General features: G+C 59.7%; 1 protein-coding gene across 4 annotated transcripts in view; it reads right to left on the reverse strand.

Moving 5' to 3' along the window:
- Nucleotides 1-20,803, reverse strand: part of RAI1 (retinoic acid induced 1) — a 75,204-nt gene that overhangs the window by 2,267 nt on the left and 52,134 nt on the right. For all 4 annotated transcript variants that reach the window (XM_058035141.1, XM_058035143.1, XM_058035145.1 and 1 more), the window contains 2 exons: nucleotides 1,270-6,883; nucleotides 170-263 (listed from right to left, as the gene is read on the reverse strand). In XM_058035141.1, coding sequence (XP_057891124.1) covers nucleotides 170-263; nucleotides 1,270-6,867 — 5,692 coding nt within the window. In that variant the 5' untranslated portion in view covers nucleotides 6,868-6,883. The remainder of the gene's footprint in view (nucleotides 1-169; nucleotides 264-1,269; nucleotides 6,884-20,803) is intronic.

Genomic DNA, 20,803 nt, shown 5'->3' on the forward strand with positions numbered 1-20,803 from the left:
TCAGCTGAGGCCAGCCAAGCTTGTGACTCCTGCTAGTGCGGCCAGCACAGTGGGCATCACCCAGGCAAGCCAGCGAGCCACAAGCCCCTGCCCCAGCAGCAATGGGCCCCACACTGAGGTGGGTCAGAGTGCCCAGGACCCCGAGCCCCATCCCTGTGGCCAGGCTCACCTGTGTCGATGGCACACGTGTAGTGGTAGCTGTGGGGACACCCCTTCTGGCAGCAGCCCACGGTGGCTCCTGCTTGCTGGCAGCTCGAGCACTTCTGAACACGCACCCGGGAATTCGGAGCGGGGAAAGAGAGATGTGGAGAGACAGAGAGACCCTGTCAAAGCCCAGCACAGAAGAAGAGAACCACGACAGCCCCAGCAGCGAGGGCAACACGGGTGTGTCCCTGATCCTCTCCAGCCCCTCCTTGCAACATCCTTCCTCCCGTGCCAGCGCACTGTGAACCACACCATGCCTGTCACTGGCTCTGTGGTGAGGGCAGCAGCCTCCAGACAGCCATGAAATGAGCACGCAGGCTTGGGAATACAGCCAGCCCTCAAACCTGGAACTGCGGGACTTGCTGGAAACCCCCTGCCCAGCCTCTGATCCCTTCCTCTCCCCAGCACTAAAAGTCCACGTCACAGAATCCCAGGATGGTGTGGAAGCGACCTGAAAAAAACATCTCATTCCAGCCCCCTCCCACAGGCAGGAACACTTTCCACTAGAACAGGTTGCTCCAATCCCCATCCAGCTCTGAACACCTCCAGGAATAGCCAGCCACAATTCCTCATCCCCTTCAGCAACCTCCCTAGTCTGCTCACACCTTGCTCCAACCACTGAGGGAGAGGAGCAGGGCAGGGTCATCCCCTCCCTCCAGCTCCCCTTCCCCTGCTGCCCATCACGGTGGCACCAGGCTGTGTTGTGCCCATGTTCATCTCCCACCCTGCAGCATCTGTCCTGCTCTGAGCCACCCTGTGCAACACACAGCTGGGCCAGGGGATGTGACCATACCAGAGAGGCCAAACATAACCTTTTGCCTTCCTAAAACATAAACTGCAAGTTATTCCTGTGCCTAAAAGGGAGAGTTCAGGTGCTATCAGAGACGCGGCAGCACAAATCTCGTAGGGACTCAGCAGGGCTCAGGGTGCTGAGCCCCTGCCCTGCTCTCCCAGGGCAAAACTATGGATTTCCATCCCTCCCGGAGGCGCAGACACGGCAATGGCGTTGGCTGAAGGAGGCCAGCAGAAGAAGATGCCGCCTGGGGCGTGCGGCCGAGCTCTTACCAGGTCGGCAGCCGCCTTGACAGCCTCCTGCAGCCCATAGAGCTTCCCTGCCACCAGGAAAACCCCAGCGGTCCATACGGCACAGGCCTCGTGCAGCCAGTGCTCCTGCGTGTCGCCCGCCGGCTCCTGCGGCGGCGACTCGGCCTTGTGACATTCGTGCCGCCGGGGCTTTTCGGCCGCCTCCTCGCCCTCTGTCCTCTCGTCACAGCAGTAGCAGCTCTGCAGCCGACGGAACATGCCCCGCGGGCTGGAGCGCAGCGAGCTCTGCTTGGCCGCCTCGGCGGCCGCCTCGGGCCGCGCCGCCTTCCCGCAGCCGCCCTCAGTCCCGCGGGGCGCCCGCTCGGCCGCGGCGGGCACGGCGGAGTCCTCGCCCGGCGCCTCCGCCCGCGCCTTCTCCTTCAGCCGGGATTTCTTCTTGGGCAGGCAGTCCTCGGGGTAGTAGGGCCCGCAGAGGTCCCCCAGGTCCTTGTAGTTGGCGGGGTTGCGGCAGAGGCAGCAGACCAGGCACGCGGCGCTCAGCGCCTTCGACACCACCGGCCCCATGTGCATGGTGGAGGAGGCGGGCAGGGCCGCCCGCGGACGCGGCGCCGGCCCGGCCGGTCCCCGCTGCAGCCGCGCTTCGTCGCCGGGCGAGTTGACGACGGTGCAGGTGGTGGAGAACTCTCCGCGCCGCTCCACGCGGACGTAGGGAGCGAAGGGCGGGGCGCGGCTGTCCGCCCGCAGCCGCTTGCAGGAGATGTACTTGAGGCGGATCTCGGGCTCGGCGGGGTGCAGCAGCGGGGCCTGCTGGGGCTGCCGCCGCCGCTTCCCGCGGCTCTTGCACCGCGCCGGCACCGCCTTGGCCTTGCCGTGGCCCAGGCGCTTCCGCTGCCGCTTGGAGTAGCCGTTGTAGTTGGAGTGGTTGGCCCGCGGCTTCGGCCCCCGCGCCGGCCCGGCGGAGGAGCGGCCCTCGGCAGGGCTATCGCTGCTTCCCGCCTCCTTCTCCTCAGTCTTTGGTTTCTTCTCCCGAGGCGCCTCCTCCGCACCGCCCGGGCCGGCTGCACGCTCCCGGGGCAGTGCTGGTGACAGTGCAGGGCTCAGGGGCGCCTTGGCCATGCCCAGCGCTGCTGCTTTGCCCTTGCGGTTCCTCTTCTTGGGATGCAGCCCCAGGTTCTTGGCCACCATGCTGGGGTTGGGCTGGGTGCCCGGCGTTGACCCACAAGCCTCCCCCTGGCAGCCGTCATGGGGCAGCTTCTTCCCACCACCCGGCTTCCCCTTTGGTGCTCGGCCATTGGGGTTCCGGCAGAGCGGCTCAGCCACGGGCACGGAGGGCACCTTCTGTGCTGCCCCCAGCTTGGGCAGCCTGGCATCGCCCACTGCCACGGCCACCCCACTGTGCTTCACCAGCCGCTCCCGCTCCACCCCAGCCGGGCCCAGGGAGGAGCCATAGGCAGCTACTGTGGCTGCCACTGCTGTGGCTGCTGGTTTGCAGGTGAACTTCTTCAGGTTGGGTGAGGTGATCTTCTGGACGATGGCCTCCAGCTTGAGGCCGCGGCCCTTGCGGGGAGGCAGCACTTTGGTCTTGGTGGCCTCCTGGAAGGCCGCCCGGGAGGTGATCTTGATGCAGACATCAGGGGCCTCCTTTGGCAGGGGGGGCTTTGGGATGGCTTCGCCAGAGCTCTTGGGGGGCAGCTTGGCTTTCACCTTCTTGGCCACCGGCATCTTCTTGAAGAGGCTGGGGGGACCCTCTGGCTTCTCCTCCTTCACGCCACCGCTGTTGCTCCGCAGGACCAGGTTCCTCTTCTTGGTGGGGATGGGGGAGATGAAGGTGGACTTCCTCTTCAGGGAGTGCAGCGGCCGCTCCGACATCTTGCCCCCCACGCCTGGCCCTGCTTTGGGCAGCTTCATCCGGGCACCCACCTTGCCCTCCTTGTGGGGGCTGCCCGGTGCTGGCAGCTTGAAGGCAGGTGGGAGGTGGTTGTTGGATATGAGCTTTTTGGGCGCCTTGCAGTTCTTCAGCCGGACATCAGCTGCCCGCTTGCCCCTCTGCCGCTTGGTGTAGAAAACCTCCTGTGTCTTCGTGCGGGAGCGCAGGATCATCGACCGCTGGTCCCTCTCCCCGGTTTCCACCGCATCCCCCTCCAGCGGTGTCGGCCCTGCCACCTCCTCTGCTGCCACCAAGCCGGGCACCAGCAGGGTGGCATCGCTGGCGTTTTGGACCACCCTGGGGGCCGGCCGGCTGTTGCGCTTCCTAGTTTTGAAAGCCACCCTCTGCTTCACGCCGCAGCCGGGCTTCTTCCCCAGCTTCTCCTGGTGCGCGGGGGCCTTCAGTCCCTCCAGCGGGGCAGGGGCGCGGGGCTCGGCCAGGGCGGTGAAGGAGCGGGTGCACATGCGTGCCGGCAGCCCTTCGGCTGGGAACCGCGGCGTTTGGCTCTGGGCGCTCTTGCTCGGTACCTCCGTCTGTCCGTCTGGCCCCAGGCAGACGCCGGCCACGCTGCTGGCTGCTGGCAGCTCATCGAAGGGACTCAGCACGGCGCTGCCAGAGCCATCCCCCTCCGGCAGCCGGCAGTGGACCCTCTTGTTGCGGAGGCTCTTGCCCCGTGAGACAGGCTCCATCTTCCCCAGCACGTTTTCGGGCGCGAGTTGCTGCTTCACCATGACCGATGAGGCGGATTCAGCATCGGCCGCCTCCAGGTGGGATGTCTCCCCTCCACCATTCTCCTCCTCAGGCTGGATGTGGGGCAGGGAGGACTTGAACCAGCTTTTCACCTTGGTCTCCGTGCCCACAGCGGGGCCCAGCAGGATGACAGACTGGCCAGAGAGGCGTGGGGTGGGAGCTAAGCTCTCCTTCTCCACGGTGCTGACGGTCTCCTCGGCAGACACAGGCACCTCGCTGGAGGACAGCACGGCCGGCATCTCTGGGGGCTTGGGTGGTGAGGCATCGTACGTCACTGACTTCTGCTCCGAGCCAGCCAGCTCACAGAGTGAGGAGTACTCCTCTGCTTCCAGGTCTGACTCCTTCAGATCCGGCGAGGAGATGATGGGGATCTCACTAAAGTCCCCAGCTGAGCAGCAGTGCCGGGTGTCCTGCAGCCACCTCTCGCTGTCTGCCTTTGTTGCTTCATCGTAGGTCAGTGTCTCCTCCTCCTCCTCCATCACCTGCTGGCCAAAGTCCTGGACCGGCTCACTCTTGGCTGGCTGCTCTCCATCGCACAGGTCCAAGCCGCAGGCGTTTTTTTTCTCCTTGCAGGAGCTCACCAGTTTGCTGGGGAACAAGCCCTTGGGGAGGTCGGTGGCCTGGAGATCCTTCCACCGCAGGCAGGCCTCGCCCAGGCTCTCCTCCGGCCACTCGAAATGCTCCATGGCATTCTCGGACGCCACCGAGTTGGCGGTGGTGTTTGAGTAGCAGCTGTAGCCGGTGGCTCCTGCACTGGACGTCGCTGCCGGGATGCTGGGCTTGGAATTGAAGGCCAGTGGAGCAGTGTCCTTCAGCACATCCTTGCTTTCAGTGGCTGTGAACTCCACCTGGGGACCCTCATACACCTCCTCACTAAAGTCCTTCCCTGTGCTGGCCCCTGAAGCTTTGTCCAGCTTGAGAGGCTCGGTGAGCGTGCTGGAGTCACCCTGGCTGGGCCAGGCACCTTTCACCATGGAGTCCAGGCTGGGCCGGTGGTTCTCCATCTGGAAGGGGGACTTGGTGGTCTCCTTGCCCAGCATGGGCAAGTTGGCCCAGGCTTTGTCTGCCTTCTCATTGATGGCATCCTGCAGGACGATGATCTCAGAAGCCAGCTCCTCCTGGGACAGGGCGCTGAGGAGCAGTCGGGGGCAGTCCCGTTCATTGCTCACATACTTGGTGAAGGTCTCCAGGGGCAGGGTGGCGTGGATACTCTGGAAAGAGTCATCTGATTTGGTGGACATGTCATCTGGGGAGGTCACAGAGCAGGTGGATACTGACTCAGGCTTTGCCTTGGAGTTGCTGTTGACGCGGGCAGGGCTGCGGTTCTGGTTGCAGTACAGGAAACTCCTCTCCAGCTGGTCCTCTGACCCACTGAGATAGTCAGTGTCCTGTGTCTCAGCGTGGACAGACTGGGGGGTGCTCAGTGGGTCAGACAGGGGGGTCCCCACCTGCTCTGCCGAGTAGGTGCTGCTCTCAGGACTGCAGTGCTGCCCCTTAAGCTGCTCGGGGGTCCTCGCTGGGGTCTTGATGCCCTTTTTCTGGGGCACAGCTGTTTTGGAGAGCAGCAGCTGCTGGACAGTGTTAGAAATGTTCTCCACCTGGGAGGTGAGTGCTGTCAGGCTCTGCAGGCTCAGGTCTGACAGCAGGTTTTCGGGCAGCTTCTCCTTCTGCAAGTTTTTGCAGTTCCCAGATTGAGTGTCGGGGCTCGTCCCGTCAGTGGGAGAAGGGTTCAGCAGCGGCATGAAATGGCTGTGGTCAGCAATGCCGGCCGGGAAGGCACCAGCACTCAGGGGCTGCTGGCTGTATTGGAAGTTCTCCAGGTTGGGCATCAGCGGGGAGGGAGTGGAGCTGTAGGACGGGGACCTGCCGACGGAGCGAGCCGGCGAGTGGCTGGCGCTGGGGCTGAAGGTCTGGTAGTACTGCTCCGGCGTCCGCACGGGCGGCGCGTCGCCCTGGCAGTAGGTCTGGCCCGGCTGGTTGTAATGTTGGTACTTGGCCAGGTTTTGGTAGTGGAGGGTCTCTGAGGCGTGGTGCCGCCCCTGCATGGGCTGCGGGGGCTGCGGGGGCTGTGGCGGCTGCGGGGGCTGCGGTGGCGGTGGCGGCTGCGGGGGCTGCGGTGGCGGCTGCGGGGGCTGCTCGTAGCCAATGCGGTTGGGCTGGTAGCCGTGCAGGTTGGGCACACGGGGGCCAGGGGCCAGGCTGGCAGCGCTGCCCAGGGGCCGCTCCAGCGGCGGCTGCCCCGAGGGCGCCGTGCAGCTCTTGTAGGAGTGTGCGGGCTGGCTGCCCCCCGGCACCGAGGAGTAGGTGGAGGAGGCAGGGAAGGACTGGGAGTGTTGCCCGAAGTGCGGGCTCTGTGAGAAGGGCATGGGTGAGGAGACATCGTTGGGCAGTTTCTGCCGCTGCAGCTTGGGGTAGGGGAGTGCGGGCGGCTGCTGCTGCTGCTGTTGCTGCTGCTGCTGCTGCGGCTGCTGCTGGAAGTGAGTCCGGAAGGGCAGCGAGGCGGCCGCCGGCTCGTGGTACGGCCGCCCGCCCGCCAACGCCACCGTCTTCTTCATCAGGTTGTCCTCATACTTGGCCACACCGCCGGGCAGTGCCTGTGGCTGGCCTCCCCACGCCTGCAGGCTCTCGTCCCCGGAATACCGGGCCGGATAAGGGCTGTTCTCCTGCACGGTGTAATTGGAAAAGGCCGGCCTGCCCTGCAGCTGCTGCCCCGCTAATTGCTTGTTTCCCCGGTGGTATTTCTCCACGGCGCTGTTCTCATAGCCCGCGTACGGCAGCTGCTGCTGACTGTAGTACTCCTTCGCCACCAGCCTCTGCCGCTCGCAGTTCGGCCCTGCCTGACTTTGATGCCTGTAATTCTCCAGGCGTGATGTATCTTGTGAAGTCGGCTGGTAGCTCTGCTGGTTGCCATGGAAACCACACCTTTCTCGAAAGGACTGCATGGCGCGGGCTCGTTATCTGCGAAGAGAGAGAGGCGAGAATTCAAATGAAGCGTCGCCACCGCGGTGGGCCAGGGTCCGAGAGGGCCAGTGTCACCTGCACCATGGGGACATCCCTGCCTCGCCTCACCTCAGCCGCTGGGCATTACCCCACTGGGGATCGACTCACAGCCACCCCGGAACACAGCACGTGATGCTGCATCACCTCTCACTGCCCTGCATTGTCTGGCATCACCCCGTGGAGCACTGAATTGCCTGCATGGCCTTGCGTTGCTCTTCAGCACCTCAGCTCGTGTTTCACCTCCCTGCATCTTGTTGCCTTGCATCACCCCGAATTGCATCGCCCTGATTTGCCCTGCATTGCATCGCCTCACACTACCTACCCTTGCTCCATGTTGCCTTGCCTTTCATCACCCTGATTTGCATCGCCCTGCATCACATTGCTTTGCCTCATCCTGCACCGCACCACTTCCCATTCTGACTCCCTGCATCGTGTTGCCTTGCACTGCATCGCCCTGAACTGCATTGCCCTGCATCCTCCTCCTGCCTCACCTCACATCACCCTGCACCACATCCCCCTGCATTGTGCTGCCCTGCATTGCATTGTCCTGCATCTCATTGCCCTGTATTCCATCCCTGTGCACTGCACCGCCCGGGATGGCAGCAGCTGGCTGTGTGTCACCTCTCATCACTCTGCATCGTGCTCTGCCGCCCTGCATCACACTGCCAGGCGCTGCATCCCCACCTTGCAGCGTCCTGCATCCTCCTCTATCCCCTCTCCCTGCATCACAGCACGGTGCCCATGCCCAGGAGGGTGCTGGGGTCTGCTTGCCTCCTCCCTGCCTGCAGTGGGCTCAGCCACCCTCCTGCCCCTGCTGCTGAAGCTGCCCACCCCTGCTGCCCACCCCTCCCTCTCTGCCTGCTCACCTGCTGCAGTGACCCCCACACGGTGCCGGGGTCCCTCTGCTTTGTGTTTCACGCATCCACCACCCCTCACATCCGCAAATCACTCCCGCCCTTCTCACACGCCTCCCCAGGGATGCCGGGATCCTGCGAGCGCCTCTGCACACCCCTCTTATCGCCATTCTTTTTAATTATTGGGCTAATTACTGGAAGCAGCAGCGCGGAGGGCCAGAACCGCAGGCTCTGCTGCAAAAAAAGTCATTTCAACTTGCAGGCTGTGCCGGTCTCTGCCGGCTGCCGCCTCCCGCAGCCCCCCCGGCCCCGGCGATGCCCCTGCCCCGGCGCGATGCCATCTGGAAGCTGTCTGCTCCCGTCATTACCGAGCCTCACCACCGGCGTCATTAAAGCTCCCCATTTCCTCAGCCCGCTCGCTCCGGGAGCAGGGACACACCTGGGGCACCGGTTTGATCTCTGAAGGCAGTCAAGTGGCTCGTGGGGGCTAATGAAGGGCTCGGTGGCAGGGGGATGCGTGCTGCCTGGCCCCAGCGCCCGTGGGTTGAAGGTACTGGGGTGGATGCAAGCCTGGATGAGGTTGGGATTTGTCAGCCTGGGTTAGGGCAGCCCCAGGGGTTTGTGGCTGTCCAGGGACATCCTCAGTGCTGCTCCCTCGGCAGTGACACAGTGGTGACACCAGCGCTGTCCCCTCAGCAAGGCAATGAGTGTAACAAGAGGAGGGCATAGGTGCTGGCAGTGTCTAGCTGAGCCCATCCCAGCTCCTGCCACACTTCCCTGTGCTGCCAGGCAGCCCTGAGCCAGGACACAGATTCATGTGTGTCCCCACGGGTCCCTCCATCACCCTCATGCCATGGCCACAATATGCCAAACACCACACGGTCCCTTTGCTGGCAGCTCTGCCACAGCCACATAAACCACTGCTGGATTGACAGGCCCCAGCTCAGCCCTTTTCCTTGCAGCACCCACCAGTAACACCTCAGCACCTTTTTGGGGTCTACACACACACATGGGGCTTTATTGAATTCTATTTCCACAAGCACCAGCTGCTCGGGCACGCACCAATCACACAGTGGAGTCCCCAGGCTCAGTGCCACCCACACCAGCCCAGCACCCCATCCCTCCCTGCTCCCCATCCCCTTTTGGGATGTTTTCCATGTCACTGCCACAAATTGCAGCTGCATCTTGCAGGCTCTGCAGGCAACTGGATGCAGCTAAAGCCTAAATTCCAGGGAAAAGATGGGTCCAAAAAATCTGGAAAGCTGGCACAAAAGCCCCTACCACAGCATGGTATCCTGTGCCAGTGCTGCTGGAAAAAAGGCAGGAAAATCAAAGCCAGGCTGTGGGGCAGCCCTGGGCTGTGGTGGGAGAATTAATGGGAGCAAAGAGCCCTTCATGCTGTGTGGGAGTGGGTTTGAAAAATGAAATCGGCTTGAGAAGACCCTGGGCCAAAGCTTTAGGGGGAGCTTTTCTCCCCTTTCTCCTTTATTATTAATTATCGTGATTAATTAATTATTATTATTAATTAATTGTTGTTAATTTTCCAAACAGCTGTGACAATGTTGGGATGAGCAGAAGTGCACGGTGCGAGGGGAAGGATCAGTCACCGGCACACGGAGGTGGGGATACACAGAGGGAACGTGTTGTGAAATCCCACCAGGGACTCCCAGAGCCACGGTGCCATGTCCCTGTGGGGCACCAGGCTGTCCCTGCGAGGGGACACTCTCATCACCAGCAGCACCCAGAGCTGTTGGCAGTGCCAGAGGCCAGCTCTGCTCTCAGATGTGCCACGGCGTTGCTGGGGAAGGGCCGTGCCAGATGCTGTGCCTGATGCAGGCTGTTTCCCAGCAAAGCTCTAATGGCATCAAATCAAGCTGTCGACAGCAGGGAGGTTACAGCCTTGCCCCGGAGAGGGAGGTGGCTGTGGCTGGCCCCAGGGGCCCTGCCCACTCACCGTCCCTGCCACGTCCCTGCTGGATGTGCTCTCCTGACCCTGAAGAAGTTTCCAGACACTGCCTGTGAGATGGGAATCGATACAGGGCTGTTGTTGCATGGCTGCAGCCGGACCTGCCCTTGGCAAAGCCGTGATGTGGCCAGGGTTCCTGGGAAGGGAGGGGACAGGGACTTGGGGCCACCAGGGTGACCAGCACAGGCACAACCCTGTCCCTGGAACACAAGGAGCAGCTCTCACTGCTGGCTACAGCCAGAGCATCCTGTGCCCTTGTCCCAGGGGAGCACAGACAGGCCAGCACAGCTTGTGTCGCTCACGGGGGACACACAATGACCTGATGGGCCAGGGTATGACCTGGGGCCATGATGGGGGCTGGATTTCATGTTATTGTGTTACAGCCTTCCTTCCTTCCTTCCTTCCTTCCTTCCTTCCTTCCTTCCTTCCTTCCTTCCTTCCTTCCTTCCTTCCTTCCTTCCTTCCTTCCTTCCTTCCTTCCTTCCTTCCTTCCTTCCTTCCTTCCTTCCTTCCTTCCTTCCTTCCTTCCTTCCTTCCTTCCTTCCTTCCTTCCTTCCTTCCTTCCTTCCTTCCTTCCTTCCTTCCTTCCCCCATGGATGTCAGGGACCCTCGGTAAGCCCCCCAGCCCCCCAGCCCCATGGGGCACAAGGGTTCCCCGTGTCCCTGCTCGCCGGCCTCGCTCCCTTCCCAGCTGCTGCTCATCCCGCGGGGGCTGATCCAGCCCTGCTGCTCCTCCGGCTGCTCCATCAACAAGGACTCAGCCACTAAAAATAGCACGGCGCTCTCGCAGGGGGATGCTCCGCCATCAGAGCGCTGCTGGCACCGCGGACACCCCGCTCCCCACCCCGCTCCCCACCCCAAAACCCGCTCCCAACCCTGCCCCACAGCGTGAGGCGCTATCGGAGCTGGGAACGAAGCGATTGGACCCCCCCGGATCCCCCGGCAGCTCTCAGGGAGGGGAATAAGCGCCTATCGAGTAGCGTCAGCCCCGGATTTGTTTAATTGTGAGCTGGTGGAGTTTAAAGAAACCCTTTCTGGCTGGCTGCCACACCGCAAAGTGCTCCGGAGAATTTGATTATTAAGGGAGGAGAGAAAAGGGGAGGCTGCGGGCGGGGGGAGCCGGGGTGTGTGGGACAGACCAGGAAAGGGCATCCTGCCTCAGGAGCTGGGAATGAGAGGAGCTGGAGGGATGGAAAACAGACAGAGCCCCCTCGGCAGTGCACAGCGACCAGGGGGGCTCACCCGGGGTAGGGCAAACCCCCCGTGCAGCTGTGGAGCTGCTGATGCTCATCCCTGCACCCCAGAGACACCCCATTGCCAGGGCACCCCCTTCAATGCCCCTTCACTGAACCCCTTTAATGCACCCCCTCAATGCACCCCCTTACTGCACTGCCCCCTAATAAACCCCTTTAATGCACCCCAGTAATGGTCCCCCTTCCCAGTGAACCCCTTTAATGCACCCCAGTAATAGTCCCCTTCCCAGTGAACCCCTTTAATGCACCCTCTTCCCAGTGCAGTCCCCCTTACTGCACTGTCCCCCAATAATCCCTTTAATGCACCCCAATAATGGTCCTGCTCCCCAATGAACCCCTTTAATTCACCCTCTCTCCAGTGCACCCCTTCAATGCACTCTTATTAGAGCACCCATGCCCCAGCGTACCCCAATAATGTGCTCTCCCCGCAGTGAACCCCTTCAAAATCCCTCCCCAACCTCTCCCATCACCACCAGCATCTCCCCCCATGCCAGTGCTCCATCCCAGCGCAGGGACCGGGGGGTTTCGGTACCCCAGCCCCCCCCAGCCCCGCGTCCCGCCCCATTTCGGCGCTCAGCCGAGCGGAGCAGCTGTTCCCTGCACACTTCACTTGCCCGCAGATGATGATAAATGGAGCTGGGGCTGCGCCGCCCATTGCGTGGGGGCGGGCGGATGTGGGGAAGCAGGAGGAGGAGGAGGAGGAGGAGGAAGGATGGGGTCCCCATCTCCCGCAGCCCCCCCAGATCACGCTGCTCCTCCCATCCAGCTGCTGGGGAATTCCCTGGGCAGGTCCGCCCCTTTATCCAAACCTCGCAGGGGCTGGAAGCTGCCCAGGGAATTCCCATGGCAATGGGCTGCATCCCCATCCCCATCCCCATCCCCATCCCCAGATCAGTGTCGCATTTAGGAGCCACAGTCCTTCCCTGCTGCCCCCCCACTCCCAGCCCTGCTCCTCCCCGGTGAGGAATTTTCCTTGGGAAAAAAAATAAAAAAAAAATAAAAAAAATCCACCGCCTGCGAACCGCACTCATGACTCAACGTTTCTGCTGGCCCCGGTTCCTCCCGAGCTTGCCAGGGGAAGCCCGAGGCCGCCCCAACCTCATCCCCTCACATGGAAATCCGGCTCAGCCGCCAGCTCCAGCCTCTCTCCCCTCGGTTCTTCCTCCTTTATTTTGGGTCCTTGATGTCAGGCATGGGAGGTTTGCAGGGGGTTGGGCTGGGGAGGGTGATGGGAGGTTCTGGGAGTCACAGCAAAGTTGCTGGGTTTTGTGCTTTTTTTTTTTTTTTCTTGGTGGTGGAAAATGTCAGTTGGTAAGGAAGGATTTGAAAAGGAATGGAGGAAAAAAAAAAGGGGGGGATAAGAAGAAGAAAAAAGGGGAAAGAAAAAGGGGGAATAAGAAGAAAAAAGGGGGAAAAAAAAGAAGGAAAAAGGAGGGGGGAAAGGAAAATTAGGAAAAGGAAAATAAAAAAGAAAAAAGAGAAAAAGAAAGAAGAACACAGAGAAAAGAATGAGAGAAAAGGAGAAAGAAAAACAAAAAAGGTATAAAAAGAAAAAAAAAAAAAGGAAAAAAGAAGGGGAAAAAAAAGGCTGGAGGCTCACAGCAAAACAGCTGCTCAGCCTGAGCCTTCCTGAGCAAATTCCCTCTCCGGAGGTGAACCATGCTCCACTCCAGAGCAAAATTCATGGCCGGATGTACCATGGAGTGAGGCTCCACATGATCCCCAGCCAGCAGCTGGACATCGACCTTGGGGCTCTGAGGGGAAGGAAAACCAACCCTGCAGGAGGCTGGAACACAGCTGAGGTTAGGAGGGATCCAGCAGTCCCAGTCTCCAAACCCAGATCCTGCTGCAGACCTGCCTGGAGCTGTCAGCACAATGGTGCCAGGGCACCAATGGGCACAACCTGGCCCTGGGATTGTTGCCACCACCGTGGTGACCTTCAGCCAACCCTCCAGCCTCACCCCAAGTGAGCAGCACAGGGCAGTGTGACAGCCTGGCCACTTCTCCACATGCTCACGGTTTTTTTTTTTCTTTACTCATTTTCTGCTTGACAGCTTGGGATCCTTCTTCCTTCCTCCCTCCCCTCCTGCTCTCGGCCTGACTCACTTCAATTCCAATAATAATTAACCATTCCAATCATTACTGTGACCGCTAATATTAACCCTCCCTTCTTCTCCCACATCCTGTTTGTCCCCTGCCTCAGTTTCCCCTTGAGGCAGGACAGGAGCTCCATCCCTGCCAGGAAAGGCAGGGAGCAGATGCCATGCCCTTGGCACCTTCCTCTGCCATGCTGATGCCCCAAGGGGTTCATGCTGCTTCCAGCAAAAATAAAAGCAAATAAAAGCTCTCCCAAGTATGGAAGAGGGAAAGGATCCTCATCCCAGTCCTGGATCTGGCCTGCTGGTTGCTCATGGATGTGGTTGGATGCACAAGGCTGCATCCCTGGGGAATGTGACAGGGATGGCTCGTGGTCCCCTGGCACCTGCTGGCCCAGCAAAGCCACACCAAACCTGGCGGCAGAACCTGGCACCCACCCAGCAGCCTGGAACTGGAAAATCCACTGGGCTGGAAGCAGGACCACTCTCTAGCTGTGCCTCAGTTTCCCCACTGCAGAGAGGTCCAGGTTTGTGCTGGGGTCCAGTGCTGGTGCTGGGAAGTGCCAGCCCTGGAGCAGGGGGATGGAGCAGACTCATGTCCCAGCCCCAGGGTGTGGGTACTCCCCAGTGGGTCTCCCCATCCCCAGCAGAACTGGATGTCATCCCAAAGGATGACAGGTGCCCGTCACCCCCAGGACATTCTCAGCTCTCCTGAATGTGCCACTGGGTCCAGCCCCTCTGGCTCATCCCTGTTTTTCTACCAGAAAAATTCAGCAAATTCACACTGCCACATCCAAAACCAGGAGGCCTCACTGCTGTGGGATGGTGGCTGACAGCAAAGGACAGACCCTGGCACCATCCCAGGCCTTCTCCCCATCCCAAACTCTCTCCCTCCAGGAGAAGATGGAGCTTTGTCCCAGCGTCCCCACCACGCTGGGCACATGGGACATTTATGGCTGTGTTTCAGATGAGTGCCATTCAATTATCACTGGTGATCCCAGAGAGATCCTCGGTGACTCCACTGGTGATCCCTGTCTCACTGAGACCCCCTCACTGGGATTCACGGTTATGGGGGGCATCCCCTGCCCCCCTTTTGCCTTCCTGTGGCAACTCCCGCCTCCACTTTTGGGGCAGCCAATCTCACGACCCAGCCACCAGCAGCTCCCCACTGCCACCGCCTCCTCTGTGCGGCGCTTCCAGGTATGGGCACCGCACAGCTGCCAGCTCTCAGCATCTGCTCCGTGCAGCGGAGCCAATCCCGGCTGTGCTGCGCCCTGAGCCGTCCCCTGCCGGCAGCAGACAGCTCGGTAATGGAGCGGAATGCTCCGGCACTCCCCTGAGTGACAGCGGCCAGCACCGCCTGTCCCCTGCCTGCCAGCGAGGGGATGGATGAGCATCCCCCTGCCACCGGCAGGCTAGGGGGATGCAGAGTGGTCACCTGCTAGGGGATGCTGAGCTGGAATCCCCCCGGGGAAAGGAAAAATGATAAGGACAAAACGGTGTTGAAAGAAATAAATCAAGTAAAAAAAAAAAAAAAATAAACCAACATAAAAGAAAATAAGGTTGAAAATAATAAATTGAGGTTTGATGCTGTGTGGTAAATTATTTCGGTATTATATATTCCCCAGCTTCAAATCCTGAAGACAAATACTGGGGCAGGTGAAGTGGGAAGCAGATTTCCAAAGGCTTCTCCCGGCTCCAGGTTATTGACTCTGTCAATCACGGCGGGCGCCGTCCCCACCTCTGGCACCCCGCAAAATCGGCTCCTTTTGTTCCTGCTGAAAAACTGGGGGCGGGGGGAAAGGAGGGGAGAGGAATTTGGGGCAGGGAACTTCCAAAAGAGATGATTAAGGAGTTAATCTGCCTGAAATAGATAAGGAGCTTAGAGCTGCTGGTATTTGACTGTCCAAGTTTGGATTCAGCGTGTCTTAAACACTGGCTGGAATGTACTTAGATATGACCAAAGTACATGTCCCCCCGAGGAATTACCAGGTTGCCAATTAGATTTGCTTCCCAGATTCACTCAAAACCTTCACAGGCTTCTTCAGAGCAGGAAAATTGCTGCCTGTCCCTGGGGAGAGGCAGAGCAGCCGCTGCTGCCTGGCCCTGCAGCCAGCACAGCACAGCATGGCATGGCACGGCACCAGATCCCAGTGGGCAGCCACAGGATTTGCAGGAAGGTGGCACAGCCAGGATGATGGCAAGGAAGGGATGCCTGTGCCAGGGTATGGGGGCACCAGGCATGGCCTGGTGGGTGTTTCTGGGGGAATTTGGGTGGTTTTGGGTGCTTGTGTGAGCCTTGCCATGGTCGTGGTGCTGGTGCAGTGATGGGGCTCTCACCAGAGCAGGCTCAGCATTCCGTGGGGTTGCAGAGCCACAGCTCTCCCTACCTCCAACCAGGCTCACAGTGCGGCCATGCAGCCAAATCCAACCTAAAACACCCCAGCTTAACCTCCAGGCAGGGGACACAGCACAGAACAGAGCCATGATGGCTCGTGGGGAAGGCAAGCAAACACCAAAAATGTGAACATCTGGCTCCTGATCCCTGAGGGCTCCTGGCACACCACAAACTCAGCACAACCCAACGCTCAGAGCAGTGAGAACCCCTGCCCATGCCAGGCTGAGGGTCACCACGCAGGGGCCACAACAACAATGAGCACCAGGACAAAGTGGAGGTAGAAAAGCAAACACCAACCCCTGCAAAAACCCTTCACTATCCATTTATTTTAACCACTCCATCCCCATCCTTGTAATTTATGGTGCTTCATAACATGATGGTGAAAGTAATGAAGTTTGGAGGGCTGCATGACCAACACAGAGGGAGGACCACAATGGGGGATCCCACCACCAGCTCCCACCTGCAGGCACCAAGTTCCTTTCTGATCCTGGGCTGTATTTATTAAATCTGAGCTTGGTTTCTGCACTGGAATCCCAATCCCACTGAAGAGTGTTGGGAGTGGCAGCCAGTCTCACCAGGCTGGTGTCAGCACTGCTGGAGTGGCGGCGGCACCGTGATGGAAAGTTGCTGGAACATCAGCTTTGGATGCTGAGTCCTGGTAACAGTTGCTATGTGAAACATTCAGAGGTGGAATTTACTGTCACAGTTAATAATAGATGAAGGTTTTAGAATTTCTGATGCTTTACATTTTAAGCTGTTTGATTTATAATGTTTCAGAAGAGGGTGGGGGGGAGGCAGGAGATGAGCAGCAGCATGAGGTAAACAAAGCAAGTGGGGAGGTGGGCAAAAGGCTCCATCCATCCATCCATCCATCCATCCATCCATCCATCCATCCATCCATCCATCCATCCACCATCCCCCTGCCCATTCCAGAGATGCACTGAGGTGGCCAACAGTGGGATGGGGTCTCCCCACCAACCACCAAAACCACTGAGCATCCCGGTGGAAAACCATGGCATGGTTGGGACGGAGCCCCTCAATTCCACATCACACTTCATTGTGGGGGTTTTTTTTGCCTGCCTCTCTTCTCCCTGCTTTCATTCCAGCGGGTTGCTGGGTTATTTACTTGCTGGCTCCTCTCTCCTCTCCTCTCTTGCAGGTGTATTTCAAGTAGCTCCGTAAATAGCAGCGCGCGGCGTGCCTGCGGTGGGGCGCGCGGGTCCTGCTGATTAGGAACGCGCTGCCAAAAAAAGGAAGGGTCTCAATTCCCTGCCAAGCAGTCACCCTGCTTCCACAAAGAGGTGCCAGTGTCCTGAGGGGATGCTCCCCCTGGATCCCGGGGGGCTGGTGTGTGCTGTGTCTGCTCCTTCCTGGGACGGAGCAGAGAGCACAGGTGCTGGGTGAAGAACCTCGGTGTCTCATGGTGTCCTTTGGTGTCCTCAGTGTCCCGCTATGGGCAACAAAGCCCCGTGATGGCTTCAGCTCTGGCACACTCTTCCTGCTTCTTCCAAACGTTGGAGCATCCCAGCACCTCAGATGTGTGGTCAGGAGGATTTAATCCCAGCTCAGTAGGGCTTCAGGTCATGGCATGAGGAGCAGAACGGGACTCCACACTTCCTCCGCCAGTGCTGGGCACGCAGTGACATCATGACAAAACTGGGGAATAGGATGGAAGAGAGGGGGTTCCCCTCTACTCCCCCAAACACAGTGCAGAGAGGAGGTACTTTGCAAAGCTGTTGGGAGGATGTGGTGACGAGCTTCCAACACGTGTACACATTCCAGCCCTAACCAGCTCCATGGCTCCTGCCAAAGCCCTGAGTGCACACAGGGGCTGCCAGACCTCAGGAGGTGGCTGAGGTGCATGCCACACCACCAGCACCCTCCAGCCCCTCTGGAGCCCCTGTTTCCCCCAGGACTGGAGATTCCCAGGGGTCCTGGGCTGAGCTGCCCCATGATGGCTCAATCAGGGCTATTCATTGCCCCATTTACATACACTCATCCCGGCTGGAGCTGAGTATAATTTCCTTATAAAGCAGCTTTGACACATGGGGTAGCTCGCCTTAATGAGGAGGGTTATTCCACAAAGATCCATCACTAATGGGCTTGGGGCAGGCAGAGCCTGTGCACGCAGACTCCTGCTGCCAAACCCAGCCCCACATTGCACCCAGATCTCCCCACAGACACAGCATCCCCACCAGAATTACACCACAGCTGAGCCAGCACCAGCAACCTCTGGCTTGGTGGGATCTCACCCTGATCCCAGTAAGATCCTGTGCCTCTGCCAGCTGCCTCTCTGCCTTGCATCAAAACCCACTTGGAGGTCCAAAACAGCAACCGTAAGGCACGTTTTGGCATGGAAACCACTCAACCCTTTCCAAAAAACAGCTCCAGGGAGGGAGATCAAAGTCAGCACAGCACTGGAGTCCCCCAATACACACAAAGTACCTGAAACACCAAACCATCCACATCCCTGCCTGCACAGGCACCTGCTCTACCACGGCACGGCTCCCACCTGGCACCAGCTCTGCCAGTGACCAGCCCGCCATTACCACAACTGCCTAATTAAAAAACACATTAAAACCCCCAAGAGCAAGTGCCTCCCTGCAGAGCCCTGACAAATTCAATGCCCAGGTTCACCCCCAGCTCCCCCGGGGCCCCCCGTTAGCGCCGGGTGCCTCGTTAGCCGCCCTTGTGCCGTCCATTGGCTGCAGCTCGTCGGTGGCATCGAGCAGCCCTGCCCCAGACACCTTCTCCTGCGATCAGAGGCACGCTGCGTCCCAGGGCACTGTCACAATATATTAAGAAGCGGCGCTAAAAATAAGCAGCAGCAAAAATAAGCAGGGAAATCGCGGTCCCTGCCTGCCCCTGCCGGCCTCGCTGCCGCTGCCGCACGCGAGCTGGGGAAGCACGTCAGGAACGAGAGGATTTTGCTGGGTTTTATTAAAACGACGTGGTTCTCCCCTCCCTCCGCCCCCATCTCCAGCCTCTCCGTGGAGCGAGCCCCGCGGTGACACACAGGACTCGGTGACAAATCATCCCGGGGGTGGGCGGTTTCTCTGCATGCTGGTGGTTCCAGGCATGGCCGCAGCTGGCGTGAGGCCCTGCCTGTCCCTCCGGGGCTGGAGCAGATCCTTGCTCACCCCACAGAGCCAAAGATGGGGTTCTGTGCCCCGATGGGGACACCCCAGGAGTCACGAGCGCTGCTCCGTGTGCCCGCCAAAGGATGGATGGGTTTTGGCCAGCCCGCCAAAGAATGGATGGGTTTTGGCCAGCCCTGTGTTAGACAAAACAGCCAGGCTGGCTCCCTGTGGCTATGCCCATTCCCAGAGCTCCCCAACATCTGCAGGCACCCCAATCTCCCTGCTAGCCAGGCACACGAGTGCCAGTGTGGCACAGCCCATGGGATGGCAGCTAGCACCTCATTCTCCCTGCACCCCATTCCCCCTGCTAGCCAGGCACACGAGTGCTGCTGGTGTAGCACAGCCCATGGGATGGCAGCTGGGAGAATCCCCTACCCAGGAACGCATCCTGGATGGATGGATGGAAGGATGGAGCACCTGGGGAGAGGGCAGGAGCCTCCTCCCTCTGCCTGCTCCCCGCGGGGAACCATCCTCCACGCGGATTCCTGGGGGCTGTGGGAGGCACGGGCAGGGACACAGCCCCTGCTTGTCTCCGGGAGATGAAAGAGCAGCTCGGGGCGCGGGGACGGCTCCGTGCTGCAGCCCAGGGCTGCGGCTGGAACGAATGCGTGCACATACCTCTGCCCCGGCACGGCTGTTTGCTCTTCTCTTCCGCGGCTGTGATTGATTAAAGGATCAGGGACATCTGAGAATGGAGGCAGCAGCGGCAGCAGCAGAAGCAGCTCCCTTTGGACTTGGAGAGCTTCCTTGCCTGCTGCTTGCTGCTGCCGTTGCCTGTCAGGCAGCTTTTAATCAAGGTTTGCTTATATCTGCAAAGGCCTTTCCCAGAGGGATGAAGGGAGGAAAAGAGGGGGGGAGAGTATATTAACATGCCAGCCACCCTCCCTCTCCCTCTCCTTTGTTTATGGAGAGGGTCAGTGCTTGGAAACGGCTGGCGGGGACCGGCAAAGGCGCTTTGGGGGTGCTGGATTGTGGCGCAGCTCTTGGTGTGCCCAGGTCTCATGGCACAGCCAGGGGTAGGGAGGGCATCATACTCAGCTGGGGTGGGCTCAATAACAGCACCAGGCAGTGGAGGGAGCAGGACCTGGAGGCCAGGGCTCGGTGGGTTCCTCTGGGTGGCCCTGGATGCCTAGCATGTCCCCCCAGGCATGGCAGGGAGGGGACCAACCTGTCTAGCCCCAAATTGGGGTTTCAGCCCAGAGAGACCAACACAGTGCTGAGACCAGCACTGTCCATACACCAAGAGCACTCAGGCAGAGAGAGCCCAGGCCCCTCCATCCCAGCCCTGGCGCCATGGAAGGTCAGAACCTCCATCCTCATCCTACAGCTCACTGTTGGGATGGCCACATCACAACACCCCATCTTCCTTCTGCAGGGTGGGCTCTGGCAGGCAAACCATGGCTCAGAGGGTCTGACACCAGCCCCACACCTCCCCCAGGGCTGGGTTTGCCCCGTGGCACTGGGATTTCAGCACTGCACAGTCTGGGAGCACCCCAGCATCACCCACCACTCCACCATCATCCACCACAGCCACCACCACAGCCCTGCCCACCCGTACAAGCCATGTGGGAGGACAGGTGACCCCCAGCCCCACATCCCCTCATCAGGCACTGTTCTGCCTCCACTGCCATTCCTGCACGTCACTTTGGCTCTCCACGTTATCTTATTGCCCAGCTAATGACCTGCTAAAAGTATTATGTGAAAAACCGTGCTCTTAGCCAGCCATTAGACTGGTTAGGACCAGCGGGTCATGCTTTATTGCTTTAATAACGGAGTTTATGAAAGGTCGTCTCATAACTGATAACATGCATAATTTTTGTAACTTAATTAATGCTGCTAATATACTGGAGTCTCCATCAGCTGCTGGTGCAACTGATGCACAGTTTGCATCCCGAGCAGGGCTGGGAAGAGGCTCTGCAAGCTGCACCCATGGTAGGAACACAAGTCAGATCCACACCAAAACCTCACTATGCCACCTCTCCACACTGGAGCATCCCCTCCAGAAATGCTCCAGCAGAGACAGGGAGTGCTGTGAGTGGGCAGAGGGAAATGGGAACAGATCCAGTTCCCAACCCCACAAGCCTGAAGGGAAGGGATTTCTCTGCTTCCACTCTGCCCAGCCCATGGAGAAGACAAGGGCAGATGTGGGAGAGTTTTATCTGTGGGAGAGC

This window comes from Melospiza georgiana, chromosome 16 (genome assembly GCF_028018845.1).
Source record: "Melospiza georgiana isolate bMelGeo1 chromosome 16, bMelGeo1.pri, whole genome shotgun sequence".
Taxonomy (NCBI): Eukaryota; Metazoa; Chordata; class Aves; order Passeriformes; family Passerellidae; genus Melospiza; species Melospiza georgiana.